At 36.4% G+C, this 14,322-nt stretch overlaps 2 protein-coding genes across 2 annotated transcripts; one reads left to right on the forward strand and one right to left on the reverse strand.

Moving 5' to 3' along the window:
* Positions 1-307: 307 nt before the first annotated feature.
* LOC137032842 (C-type lectin domain family 4 member M-like) lies at positions 308-2,570 on the reverse strand. Its single transcript, XM_067404809.1, has 5 exons — positions 2,357-2,570; positions 1,649-2,206; positions 1,439-1,560; positions 1,256-1,359; positions 308-1,065 (listed from the first exon to the last, which is right to left on the reverse strand). The coding sequence occupies exons 1-5, from the start codon at positions 2,454-2,456 to the stop codon at positions 936-938; spliced, it is 1,014 nt and encodes a 337-aa protein (XP_067260910.1). The 5' UTR covers positions 2,457-2,570; the 3' UTR covers positions 308-935.
* Positions 2,571-11,089: 8,519 nt separating this feature from the next.
* Positions 11,090-14,013, forward strand: LOC137032841 (CD209 antigen-like protein 2). The gene is made up of 5 exons (XM_067404808.1): positions 11,090-11,259; positions 11,994-12,095; positions 12,195-12,316; positions 12,385-12,488; positions 12,860-14,013. Exons 1-5 carry the CDS (start codon positions 11,136-11,138, stop codon positions 12,996-12,998), a joined length of 591 nt encoding a protein of 196 aa, XP_067260909.1. The 5' UTR covers positions 11,090-11,135; the 3' UTR covers positions 12,999-14,013.
* The last annotated feature ends 309 nt before the right edge of the window (positions 14,014-14,322 follow it).

A 14,322-nucleotide genomic window follows, 5' to 3' on the forward strand; every position in this document is an offset into this window, starting at 1 on the left:
GCAGTTAAAAAAATTAATAAAAAAAAATCTATGGGGTATTTTGAGCTGAAACTTCACAGACACATTCAGGGGACACCTTAGACTGATATTACATCTTTTTAAAAAAAGTTCTAGGGCACCTTTAAATACTCTGAAAAAATATATGAAATAATATATTGTGTTAATATTTTACAATATATTGAATAATTCATGAGGAATTGCTGCTTTTCATATATTGAAAAATGTGACTATATTTACACTGTAAAATGTAATTTGTTGAGTGTACTTAGAAAACATGAAGCAAAACGATTGCCTTTTTTTCTCAAGAATGTTTTACTCAAACTTATAAGTTGTTAATACAAAGATATACAAATAAAACAAAATCAATTCAGCCATCAACACAAACTCGTAATAGTTGAGATTCACTTATACATCAACACATCATTCAAACCTCAACAATTGTGACAACTAAAAAATCATAATTTATTCATGTTGAAATGCATGCTGGGAGCCATAAAGGAGTTTTGTATGCTGGCATGTAGCATGCCTCCATTGTTGTGTTTCATATGCTGATTGTTGAAATTTGTGAGTGTATAAATATTCAAAACATTCTTTTTTTTTTCTTTTCTTTCAGAAACTCTGTTTTCCAAAATCGGAAAACACACTTCAGTGATAAAAATGCTCTGGTAATAATGGTAATAATTTAAAAAAATGTTTTAAAAAGTTTATTAAGTTTATTAAAGCAATATCTATATATACATATATTTTGACATTCTACATTTTCATTTTATATCCATTTGCAGTTTTGTATGTTATAGAAAATTAAATTGTATTAATAAAATTAAATTGATATCATAAAAGCAGTTTAAATAAAGTAGGGGAGACCTCATTTAGAATTTGTACTGTCACGATAAGATTAATTCCATAAAATAATGCAATTAAAACATGACAATACCCTATTTCTCACAAATCCCCTTTCTCTTCTCAGAGCATGGGAGATCATTCCAGTTCTGGATGGTGTCTAAAGGCATCAGTTCGACACAGTCCTCATTTCCTCCTGCATTATTTCGCTGTTCATACCAAAACCTGAATAACATTTGGCAAGAGTGAACTTAGAACTGAAGCAAGAGCAAACGTAATAGAGAGAAGTGTTTTGCTAAAATAAAAAAAAAACTTTGGTTTGATGAGTTGTGTCTTTAGTTGATTTTTAAAGGTTGTGATGTCTCATGTTTAAGATACATTCGCAGTGATTGTCTGTGAGTGTTTTGTCACTTACCCGTCTTTCAGTGTTGAATTATCCACCCATTTCATGTTGCCCTTGTTCTCAATCTTAGACAAACCAATCCACACTCTCTCCTTGATGAATGAAGATATGGACTTCTGTGTGTGAATAAAAACAGGAATAATTGTGATCCTCTTATTTCTCCTTTAACACATAAACACATTCACACAAACTCACCTGCTTCTCTTCAGTGTTGATAATGACCAGATCACCACCATGATTCCTGCAGTACTGCCTGCTCTCAGACCAGCTCTTCAATTCATTGGATTTGAACAAACAAACAGGACCAGACAGATTTCCTAACAGAAACTACCTTTTAACAAACTCTATGTATAAAGAAAAGAGAGGTATGGAACAGAATCTACTTAAAAACATATTTGTACTGACCTTGTTTAGATTTTTCCTTCTTTAATTCTTCACTCAAAGATGTGACTTTTCTTTCTAACTCCTGTTTCTTCTTATTCAAATCATCAACACTTCCCTGTAACTGGCTTTTCTCAGCAGTGAGATCTTTAACTCTGGTCTCCAAATTCAGGTTTTTCTGACTCAAAGAATCAAAGCTTCCCTGTAACTGGCTTTTCTTGGTAGTGAGATCTTTGACTCTGGTCTCCAACTCCAGGTTCTTCTGACTCAAAGAGTTCAAACTGTTCTGTAACTGAATTTTCTCATCAGTGAGATCTTTGGCACTGGTCTGCGGTTCCAGATTCTTCTGACTTAAAGAGTTGAAGTTGTTCTTCAGTTGGTCTTTTTCAGTCATTTGATTAGTGTTCTCATCCTGTAATCTGTTGATGGTCTGATTGAACTCTTTAACTGTGTTCTTGTTACTCTTGAAAAGAGATTCTCTCTCTGCTGTGATGGAGATGTGATGCAGTATGATGAAGACCAGCAGAAGAACACAAATGATCCCGAGACACACTGTCATCAACACCAAACACCTACTTCCTCCTGACAAACAGAGAGAAAACACACAAATATAAATTAATAACCATTACTCTTTAATCAACCTTTCTTTAAAAAAAAAAAAAAACAACAACAAAAAAATATTATTGCTCAATTACCAACTCCGTCTCAACTTTAGAATAAATTTCTGCTTACTGCACACTCGAGCTTCTCCTTCATCCTGGCAGAGACTCTGTGTTTGAGATTCAGTTGTGCCTCCAGTAACTGTGTTTAAAGTATACCTGCCTGATTTCATTATTTGCTCACAGTCCTGCAATACAGTAGCCTATGTGTTCACAGATGAGCTGTGGTCTGTCCTGTAAGAATGGGTTTCCTGCTAAGATAGAACATGGAATCAAACATTGTGCTATAGAACAATAAAACTCATTCATCTGGAGAATAAGGACCACCTTGCCCAGACATCACCTCGCCCATCTATGGAGGGAGGGAGATCCTTTCCCCCTGACTCACGTCACTGAAAGTTCACTAAGAATAATAAACATAATTTGATGTATCTTGTGAATATCTTGGTTTTTTTTTTTCCTGTTCATGTTTGGTATCACTTTGTCTCAGTGTGATTGATAAAATGGTCTCAATTTCACCAGATATGCATCATATTATGTGAAAGCTTAAAAAAAAAAAATTCTGTTCTCCTTTTTGGGTGGTCCTTCTGATAATCATTGCTCTTCTCCCTCGAAACCAGGTTCAACCCTTTGGGGCATAATATTTGTGAAATATATATATATATATATATATATATATATATATATATATATATATATATATATATATATACAACTCTTTTGTTCTGGTCTGGGTATTTAAGGAACATAGACGTTGGAACAGGGGGGCGGGGGGCGGCCGCCCCCCCTCCACCCCCCCCCACCCCTTTTCCCCACCCTTCTAGGGGTCAGCCAGCTGTTTTTTTCGTTCAGTGGCTTGATATTACCGGTATGAATTTTCATGTTCCAAAATGTTGTGAAAATAAAACAGCTCGCCCTCGTTCATTTCAGGGGTTCTATTTAATTACCATTTGTGCATTTCATTCATTGTGCCTTGACACCAGTTCAAAACTGAGTCCCAAAAGTCCGCGTAAGAAGCATAAAGCCTCGTTTACACTGCACGCGTGTGCGTTGCATTACGGCTCCGGCAAGGTTTTGTTCCGTCTTCTGAGCGGTGTCAACTCACACCAGAAGCATTTCAGAAGCGAAGCGGCTGGATTCCCGAGACCAGGGGCGGCGCCAGCCGATGTTGCCGGGGCTTCAGCCCCGAATGTTTTGAGTCAAGCCCCGAATGTAATGACTGTCACTGAGCAAATATGAAACTGGACAATAGCCTATGTAAACCCCCGAAATCATAAGCTGCTTTATTTCATTGTGCTTTGGCTTTGCATATACTGCATACAGCCTGTAAAAATAGACCTTAAAAATAATCCAGCCTATAGAATACATTTCTTTGCTGTCAGTAGCCTATGGGCTACTCCGTTTCTTCCTCTCTGTTGAATATGCAGCAGGTAGGGGAGGAGCTAGCACAGTCAACCGCAAGAGTGCGAGACAGTCAGCGAGCAGGAATTTCAGGTTTGAGGTTTCTTAACAGTGCTCTCAAAATATAATTTTTCTAAACATATCTCTCTATTAAAATACGTTAAGCAGTTCAATACTGCTTTTCTACAGTATCCGACCATAAACCGGCAGCGCTTTCTCTCTCTCGCACATTTGCGCACGCGATGAGCTGGTGATCTGGTGATCAAAATAAAAGCTCAAGGATTTATCTTTTAAAAAGAAATGAGTACAAAAGTATTGTAAAAAAGATGTTTGAACCCTTTTTAATGTCCAGGTACAAGTCAATGCTGTTTCTTTGTTCAGTTTGCACACTGTACATTGGTTGAAGCTCTTAAGTTTGAGTTTCCAGAGTGCACCAGATTGATGCATTTAACCTTAAAATGTACAAAATTTTCTCTCGGGGGCGCATGCCCGCGGACCCCCCTAGAGCTGGTACATCCAACAAAGTTTTACAAATTACAGTGTCAAATAATGTACATTTTCTGAACAAGAATACGACAACAAAAGCTCCTTTCATGTCAATAAAGCTGTTAATAGAAAATTTAAATATCTTTGGACAAACATAGATTTGGGCTAAGCCCCGAATGTTTACAATGTCTGGCTCCGCCCCTGCCCGAGACCACGAGATTTGCATGTCTGACGTTTTTTTCATTGATTTTTTTTTCGTGTTTTTAATGGCTAAATTGTTATATTTTGTCCGGTTTTATTGTGTTTATTGCTATGCCATACTTTATTTTGCTGTAGCCATACAGATGAAGTTAATACACTTAAAATTCCAGTTATGGACAACAAAAACAAAGAAATTTCAAGTTTTTCAACTTCGAATCTCTTGTTGTCAGTTTCTGGCATGGTAGTGATGCGAAATATGACCAGGAGTTTACTCAGGGTGATTATTTTGACTTTATTTTGTATTTGAGCTGCGCGTCTTTGACGCGGCGTCCGTCAAAAATAGGCGAGGCGCCTATCTTTAGCGAAGTGGCGCGGCGAGCCGCTTCTGGGACGCTTCGCGGCTGGTGTAAACACGAGCATTGACTAGAGTAGCCGCGAATCAGCTCCGGTAGCCGCGTCGCAGCCGTAACGCGCCGCACACCCGTGCAGTGTAAACGAGGCTTAACACGTACAGACTGTTAGGCCTATGATTCGCTCTTTTGTTGTTCTGTTTTCTTTCAGGATCAAAAATACAACAAATGAAAGCGTTTGTATTTCCGACTGATGAACTATGCATATACATTCATAAATCAGTCAATTTTGTATTTTATTATGAGATATTTATTCTAATGTGATCAGTGACTCAAGCACTGGTGGACCAAAGAGCGCGCATTTCGACATTTGCAGTAAAAACTTGAAATATAAATTCTCAGAAAATGCATTTAATACCAATATATTGAAACGTCTGTTTATATACTCCATTAATAAAGGAGTCTAGACATTGGAAAAATATCAGTCCACATGCGTTTTATATTTAATATGAGGGAAATAGACATGCATGCATGCGTGACACACAAAAAAATCTTTAACTTTTAGGTAGCAAAATATTTTTTAGTAATTCTGTCAATTACACTAAGGTTACATTGTCTGCTAAATATTTGCTTCTTATTTATTAAATACGGGCAATTTATTGATAAAACATTGATCAAAATTAAGATACAATTTATACAAAACGAATATCTTTTTAAAAAAGTTTTCTATAAAACAAAACTTAATGAAGTCGTCAAAATCATGTTTTACCAAAAACAGCGCCGTTGCTAGGAGGGCGCCAGCGCCTCTGCCTTTCAGCGCCTATGCCTCGCGAGTGGATGATAGCCCTGAAGACGCCTTGCAATGATATACCTTTAGTGGTAGTATACCTTAAGAGTCTTCGTAGCGCGCTAAGAGACAATGTTATCGGGAAACGCAGCCCAGGTATGATGCGTTTCATGCGTAATGGAGATTCCAAAGCGCTCTTCTTTGGTCAGAACCATGGAGAGCGATCGCGGATAGGTCTGTCCTATGCACCGAAACTTTTAACAATGCAACAAAATATTTAAAGAGCATCAAGCTATTAAAATCTATATTATGTATACGCACAGATAATATAACAGTAGGCTATATTAGTCAATATATAGATATTATTATAAAATAATTATATAAAAAAAAAAATGTGATTTACAGATCGTCTGAAGGTGTGAACGTGTGTTTTACTGTCTATGGATGGATCTGAATTTTTATTTATTTATTTATTTATTTTTAAACTTGTATAGGGGTTTCATGAACATCTATATCGGACGTTCAGAAGATGTCAAGAAATAAACATCATAAAAACTTTCATTCTGGCTCCTCAGTGGATGTCTTTTCAATGTGTGCCAAGACATCTTCTGGACATAACTTTGCTTATAGGGTATCATGCATTTAAAAGTGAAATGACCAGCAGACAACACTTGATCACACAAATAATATTTCATATGAGTCAGACTTAATAGTTTTTTAGTTAATTACAACATCCAAAACAAATGCAAATTTGTATTTTTCAGCATTGCAAAAATTTTATTTGCGTTATGCAAAACCCCAGTAGACGTATACTGCATAATGCTGAGGCTCGTACTGTCACATCACTGATGGACATTTGGGTCAAAATGTGATCAAACATGATCAAAAATCAAACATGATCTTTATTTAATATCCTAATGATTTTTGGCATAAAAGAAAAATAATATATTTTGACCTATACAATGTATTGTTGGCTATTGCTTCAAATATACCCGTGCGAATTATGACTGGTTTTGTGGTCCAGGTCACATTTGTGTATAATCTTGAGTTTTTCCTGATGGAAATATAAAGTATAAATACTCCAATGAACTTTTGGAAACCACACAAACAGCACTTCAGGTCAGTTTGAATGAAGCGCCCATAGAATACAGTTCCTTTCAGGGGTGCAAAATTAATCTGTTCCCGCCCCCATGTCAAAACAATGCCATGAACTGAAACGGACAGAGAAGTGTTGGAAAGTCATCTGTGCAAAACAAAATGTTGCAGAGATGCGCTTCTTTTACAGCAGTCATTGATTTATTTTATTTGCAAAACATATTTTTTCTCTCAATACTTTATTTTACTTTTGCATTTCTTTATTTTTGTTTGCAAAGCAACCTTTTTTTTTTTTTTCTTTTGCAAAACTTTATTTACTTTATTCTTTGGCAAATATATGTGGCATTACATTGATTTCATAGTTGGGAGGTTATCCTAAGTTTTAAAATTTATTTACAATGATTTTTCTGTTCTTCTTGTTCCCCTTTCCCCCGTGATTCTGCTTGTTAACAGCAGGTGTCATTGATAATGCTCAATCATCACTTAATTAATCATTAATCATACAATTATTATACAATTATCATGCTGGTAACTACAAATTTACTATAACTCATTCAATCTGAGTTCTGTTTCAGTTGTTGAGTTCACATAACTTTTCTATTACCACAGGTCCTAAAGCTCTTGCCTGATCATAACCCTTCTTTTTTCAGTCATATTCCTCTGAGCTTTTTTTTTTCTAATGGCTCTCAGCCATCTAAACTTACAGTCTTTCTTCAAATCTCACTCTTGCTCACTCTCTCTCCTCCCCCATTTGTCTGGACACACCCTCCCTACTGCTGATTGGCTCTCTCTCTCTCTCTCTCTCCTCCCCCATCATGAGTGAACACACCCCCTACTGCTGATCTGCTCACTCTACCTTCCCCCATCATGAGTGGATACGCCCCCTACTGCTGATTGGCTCTCTCACTCTCCTCCGCCATCATGAGTGGACACGCCCCCTACAGCTGATTGGCTCTCTCGCTCTCCTCCGCCATAATGAGTGGACACACTCCCTACTGCTGATTGGCTCTCTCGCTCTCCTCCCCCATCATGAGCGGACATGCCCCCTACTGCTGATTGGCTTGCTTTCCTCCCCACCATGAGAGAACCCACCCATACTGCTGATTGGCTCATGATGAGTGGACACACTCCCTACTGCTGATTGGCTCTCTCGCTCTCCTCCCCCATTTGTCTGGACACACCCTCCCTACTGCTGATTGGCTCTCTCTCTCTCTCTCCTCCCCCATCATGAGTGAACACACCCCCTACTGCTGATCTGCTCACTCTACCTTCCCCCATCATGAGTGGACACGCCCCCTACTGCTGATTGGCTCAGTTTCTCTCCTCCCCCATCACGAGTGAACACACTCCCTACTGCTGATTAGCTCTCTCGCTCTCCTCCCCCATCATGAGCGGACACAGCCCCCTACTGCTGATCGGGTACAAGTTTGTTGTGGTGCTCTGTCCTATACACTTTTAACAGTGTTTTTCAAAAATTGCTTACTACACCTTTATTTATTTTTTCAAAATAAAAATATTAAAACGTTTACTAGATTTGTGATGTTGATAACACCACAGACTGTGAAAAGGGTCATTTTTTATGTCAGTGATTTTAGCGAATAAAATATATTTTATTGAGAAAAAAAAAAAAAAAAACATAGAAAAGTAACTAACAAAACTACTAAATGAATATCATGAATGGATTAACAAGAAACATACAAGAAGCGTAATTTATTAAGATGTTATGGATTAAGAGTTCCATTATCCTATGAAAAGATAATCTGCTGTTTCTCTTAAACTAATATTCCACATATTCCTTCTGCAAATGTGCAGATTAACTAAGGATGCTCTGTTAATGAAGGGAAATTGCTTGAACAAACAGGATTCTGTGTGGGTGGAGTGCATCCGTTTTGTGTGTGAAGGGGTCTGTATAAACCCTGATAATTTTACAATAAAGCTGAAGACTTAAATGAACACTTCTCTGTATGATTGTTTTTCTTCCCTTTGGCCAAAGCTGAACTGAGATAGACACAGTTCCCATGCGTTCTGAAAAACCTAGAAAACCTGGAAAAATAATGAACAAAACCACAACAAAAACACATGGGAAATGAGAGAAAACATCAAATGTCCTGGAAAATTATTTTGTCAAAAAAAAAAGAAAGAAAAAAAAGCTCTTGTTCAATGAAGAACAAACAGTTTTTTTGACCCCCAAGAGTTTTGATACAATTCAAACACTGCGCACATCTCAAATAAAATTAAATTAAATTATGAGCTTCCAGCATGACAGCCATACGCATTCTGTTGGTTTGTTGCAACCCCCAACAGCATATTTAAATACTGTTTAGAAAACACAAAGTACGGCAGCTGCTTTGTTATGGCTTACGGCTGCATGTACCATCAGCGCCATCTACTGTCACAGAGTGAATGTTATGTGCAATTTCATTCTGTGCATCTCCTTGATTTGTTCTGTTGCCATTCTTCTCATCCGTGTTGGGCTTGTTTCAGAGTGCGCATGCACATTCATTTTTAATTGTATGCCTGATGAACGGCTTTGTTAATGTTTCTTATCTCGTCACATTGTCACAAAGTATATCTCATCACATTGACAGTTATGAATTATAATGAATCACGTAGCCTATATTTTCAACAAAAAATTGCTAGATTAAACAAAAGTTTATACGTTTTCATCCCTGAATACTTCTGTTGGTCGTTTAACATTTCTATTGTAAAACAGCTGACAAATATTAAATGAGTTTGTTTATATCACACTTTATGACCGAAGCGTTTCGCTTGAATTCATGATCATCATTCAGCAGCTTCTGTGAACATAAAGCCTGCCTACTTTGATTTGATTGGTCATTTCAAACATTTTTTACATTAATGAGCGGTGTTTGACTACTGACAGCTCAGATGAGAATGTCTGTAATCTTAGCGTTGTGCAATATACCCGTGCAGCACCAAAGTAGAGTTAATATTAGACAATTATTTCACAACCTTTATTATATCTACACCTCATTATTAAATACAGAGGTCCGGACCTCGGGGACCCTGATGGTGGGTGCTGCGTACGGCTGTGGCACACTTGAGCGTGTTTTTCATATGCAAACCTAATTTGGAGTAGCTTCTTATGAAATTGGGATCAGCAGCGAAACAATTTGATTAAAAAAAAATATTGTTATATATACCTTATATATTATGTTTCAAGTATTCTAGTTTTAATGAAAAACCAGGGGACCCACAAGGTCTTTTTTCTGGGCCTTATGGGGGTCTGGGACATTAAAACTTTTTTCTTTTCTTTTTTTTTATGTAATTGCAATTAATCGTGCATGGTGCTACCGCTTAACCAGAAAGAACAGTTGTCATAAATAGACATAGCTTCACTAACAGTCTATTTTAACAACACAGTATCATTATTTCTGTCTTACAGTAGTTCAGATTATCACAGAAGTACTGGGATACAAATTTATAGTTGGGATATAAACACTGATGTCTACGGAATTGATCAAAATAAATCACCTTTTGAAAGTAACTTGACACTTCAAATAAAGATTGTATCAATTACGTTGTCACACCAGTAGGTGGCTACAAGTGACTGATAAAAATGCATTTGTTATTGAATCATTCAAGAGATTTGATCAAAAATGCTGATTCATCCAGTAATGAAACAAGTCAAGTGTTTATGAGTCATTGAATCATTCACTCGAACCATTTTTTTTAATAATTAGATCATTTTAATTAACAATTTTTCATCCTCTAGTAAATTACATGTTATTTTGTTTAGTTGTCTATTCAGAATCGTTGGAGGATTGTGGCCTCTTAAAAAAATAAAAAATAAAAAAAAAATAAAAAAAATGTGATTCTCACTTTATCCAGGATCGTGCAGATCTACTTAATCAATACAAAAGCCTTTTCTTTTATGTAAGCCTGTTTTTTGAATAAATAGTAGCCTTTATATTTATGCATATTAATATGTACATTGTACGTATATTGTATATTTTGTAAAATTGTATATTGCAAAAGACACAAACTCCACTCACCCCAGCCAGAAACTATTTGAACTGCCGTTCAGATAATGCCTCAGATCACTGGGCACTAGAACATCTAGGCACAGAAACAGTTTCTTTGCACAGGCTATTTTTCTCTTGAACAGTTAAATGCCTTCCAAGTGCAGTACCCCACAGTTTAGTGCAATATCTTTGTAAATCTTTGTAAAATCATTTAGTCCTATTTGTTCATATTATTATTCACAATACTGAAAATAAGTCGATTATCTGTAAGTGTTTTTTTCTGTCTGAATCTGTGACTTCATACTTTTTTTATTCTTAAATGTTATTGTGTCTTGTTATGTGTGCACTGGTAGCTTCACTATTAGGGCAAATTCCGTGTGCGCGCAAGCACTCTTGGCAATAAAGCTCTTTCTGAATCTCATAACAAATCTGCCTTATAAACACAGTGTACAGCAGCCAAGACCAGAGAGAAACAAAGACAGGAAAGGCTGAGACGTTTAGCTTACAAGTAGGCATCGTTCTAAGAACCAAAGCTCATCTGTCGAGATGTACTGCAAGACCCAAGAACAAATAATGGAATTAGAGCTTTATGATAACAAATTCAGAAATAATAAGAACACAACTGGACCACAAAGATACTGTCAGGATGAAGGAAGAGCTCAAAATCGCAGTAAGCAAAGCATTTAATTTGAGGCATCAAGGAGGTTTCAGGAAATGACAACTGTTAAATTTTAATCATTGTTTCCAAGACAAATATGTCAAAATTTCTGCTTTTATATTTTTATATGTATTAACACACATACATTTTTTTCTTTTTACTTTTTCAGCATATGTTCTTGTTTGCATATTTTAAATTACCTTCTTAAATTTCAAAACTCTTAGCTTTTTATACAAACAGTTATGGTATGCTTTTCCTTTTATGCCCCATTGGGCATGGAATGACGAGCAAACTTAAAATACTTAAAATGGAGTTTTTTGTCGCCTTTGAATACTTTTAAATGTATTTTGTTTGAGCACACTTTTGTCCTTGTTTTTTTTGTGTGAAACTCTGTGTGCTGCCGTCTTGACCAAGTCTTCCTGGAAGAAGAGATTGTGATATCTCAATGGAATCTTCCTGGTTAAATAAAGGAAAAATTATATATACACACTTCTAAATATATATAGGCCTATAGTTCTGTCATGAAGATCTAGATGGCACAGGCAAATCTGCTTGCAATCACATCATTCTCTATAGGGCACAGCTGATTGGCTGCTGCTCTATCAGTAGCCATTAAGCTTGCTTCTCAACTCTCAAATACATGCCTGCTGTTTGCTATAGGATTTGTAGCAGAAATTTACCATGACAGAACTGACAATATGGAGTGTATTCATTAATAATATTTGTGTTTTGTTCCTGTTTGACAGGAAGTCGATGTTTGGTGGTGATCACAGTGTGTCTCGGGATACTCTGTCTTCTTCTGATTGCTGCCATTATATATCAGCATATTCTGAGCACTTCTAAACGGGGTTTGTTTTTGTGTACATCATTTCTTTTCTTTTTTTTTTCTTTTCTTTTTTTTTGTCTTATTTTATGTTTACAGTTTTAAAAAGTTCAGTTTCTATTAGGATATGTGTGGGGTCCAGATGGCTTGTTCATATCCAATAAGGAGATGAGCTGGTCTGACAGCAGGAAGTACTGCAGGGATCGAGGAGCTGATCTGGTCATTATCAACTCTGAAGAGAAGCAGGTGAGTTTGTGTGAGAGTCTGTTCATGAATGAGAGGAATCACACTTATTCCTGTTTTTATTCACACAGAGGCATATAACGTCATTCCTCAAGGAGAGTGTGTGGATCGGTTTGTCTGACACAGAGAATGAAGGCAACATGAAATGGGTGGATAATTCACCACTGAAATATGGGTAAGTGCAAAAAAATCATATGTATTTATTTGTTCTTGATTCTCGTTTTTAAAAATTAACAACATCAAATCTTCCCGAAATTTTCTGAAAACAGCTTTACCACAAACCCAAGCAGCAAAACCCAAAATACACTCCCTAAAAAATAAATTCTATTAAAACAAATAATAATAATGTTTTTACTTTTCAGCAGTTTCACTTCTGCTTGAGCTACTATAATAAATTTACTAAGAAACTGTCATTGTGCAAGTGGAAGTACTGATGATTTATGAATTGCTTGTGACATTCTTTAGTTGTTATTTTCTGAATGGATAAAAATTTTGGTTGAGCATTTGTGGTTCTGAATAATTTAAAATCTGACACATTTTACTCAGGTTTTGGATTGAAGGTGAGCCGAATAACTATCGTGGTGGAGATGAGGACTGCATTGAACTGAATCCTACAAAACACACCCTGAACAACTGGAATGATGTCAGATGCTCTCAGATGAGAAAAGGGATTTGTGAAAAATAGGGTTTCATCATGCTTATCTTTTAATCTTATTCTGGGGCTGTTTTCACAAAACATTTTATCCTACCACTAAGAGTTCTCCTAAATCAGCAAGTTAGGAGCTACTTTTAGTCTTGAGATGTTTTGTGAATATGGCTCCTATCACATAATTCATTATTACAATTCCTGTCTTTTAAGACAATATCAGTTGATTTAATTGCATGAACTCAGTGGCGTAACTTTGTTTTAAAAAGTGGGTGGGACAGGAATGTGTATGTGCCATTAGTCCCGAGAGTATGTATATTAGTTAATAAATACGAGGATCCGCAGTTGACATCAGATTGTCGTGATGGACTAGTGATGGCATTTTTGTTTAGCGTGCAAGAGGTTCTGGGTTCTAACCCCAACCATGTATGATTTTTTTTTTTTTTATTAAAACCAAAGATGTTCATTAAGATTGTATATCAAGAGCAGGGATACGTTTATGTGTAGCTATTTTGTTTTGTGATTTCAACCTAAAAAATAGAGAGTCTCTGCAACAGAGCGATAGATTGAAGCGCTCGTCCGTGTGAACACTGCTCAGTGTGCACGAGCGCCAAGAGAACACTGTTGCGCCTCTGATAGCAGCGACAACGAGCACTCAACATGATTTCAAAAACAACACATTCTAGTGCCAGATCGCCTACTATTAACTCAAACGGATAATCAACTACAGGTGTTTTTTTTGTATTACATATCCGTGCCACGAGAGGTTTCAAAAAGTGGTCGGGACAATATCGACCCTTTCAAAAAGTGGTCGGGACATGTCCCACCCATCCCACCCGTAAATTACGCCTATGCATGAACTGCTTTCATGTGAAAGGGTGGTGCTGCACACTTCATCTGATGTGTTCATGTCTTGCTCCACAAGCAGCTCTATGTCAGTATAACCTTATTCTAGCTGTTATCATGTCTCATTTGTTGGTCTGAAGTGTTGAAGTGACAATCACAGTATAGAAGTGTACAGTGTTTTAGATTGCCCTGATTCACCCTATTATTCAGCGTTAAGATATTGAGTGCTGTAAAACTGCATTTGGGTTTATTTGCTTTATCTTTTAATTAAAATAAAAACGTTATTAACAATTTGTCATATAATACATTTCATTTTTTTTCATATATATATATATATATATATATATATATATATATATATAATTTCATGTTTTTTTCTTGTGTATCTGTTTCACTGTACTTGATGCATAACAACTGAGAGATGTCTTCAGTCCAGCAGAGCACACACTGAAGTGATCAGAGATTAATATAAACTTTAGCTTCAAAACAATAGGTTACTTGAATAACTTGCAGGTGG

Source organism: Chanodichthys erythropterus, chromosome 12, assembly GCF_024489055.1.
Source record: "Chanodichthys erythropterus isolate Z2021 chromosome 12, ASM2448905v1, whole genome shotgun sequence".
Lineage (NCBI taxonomy): Eukaryota > Metazoa > Chordata > Actinopteri > Cypriniformes > Xenocyprididae > Chanodichthys > Chanodichthys erythropterus.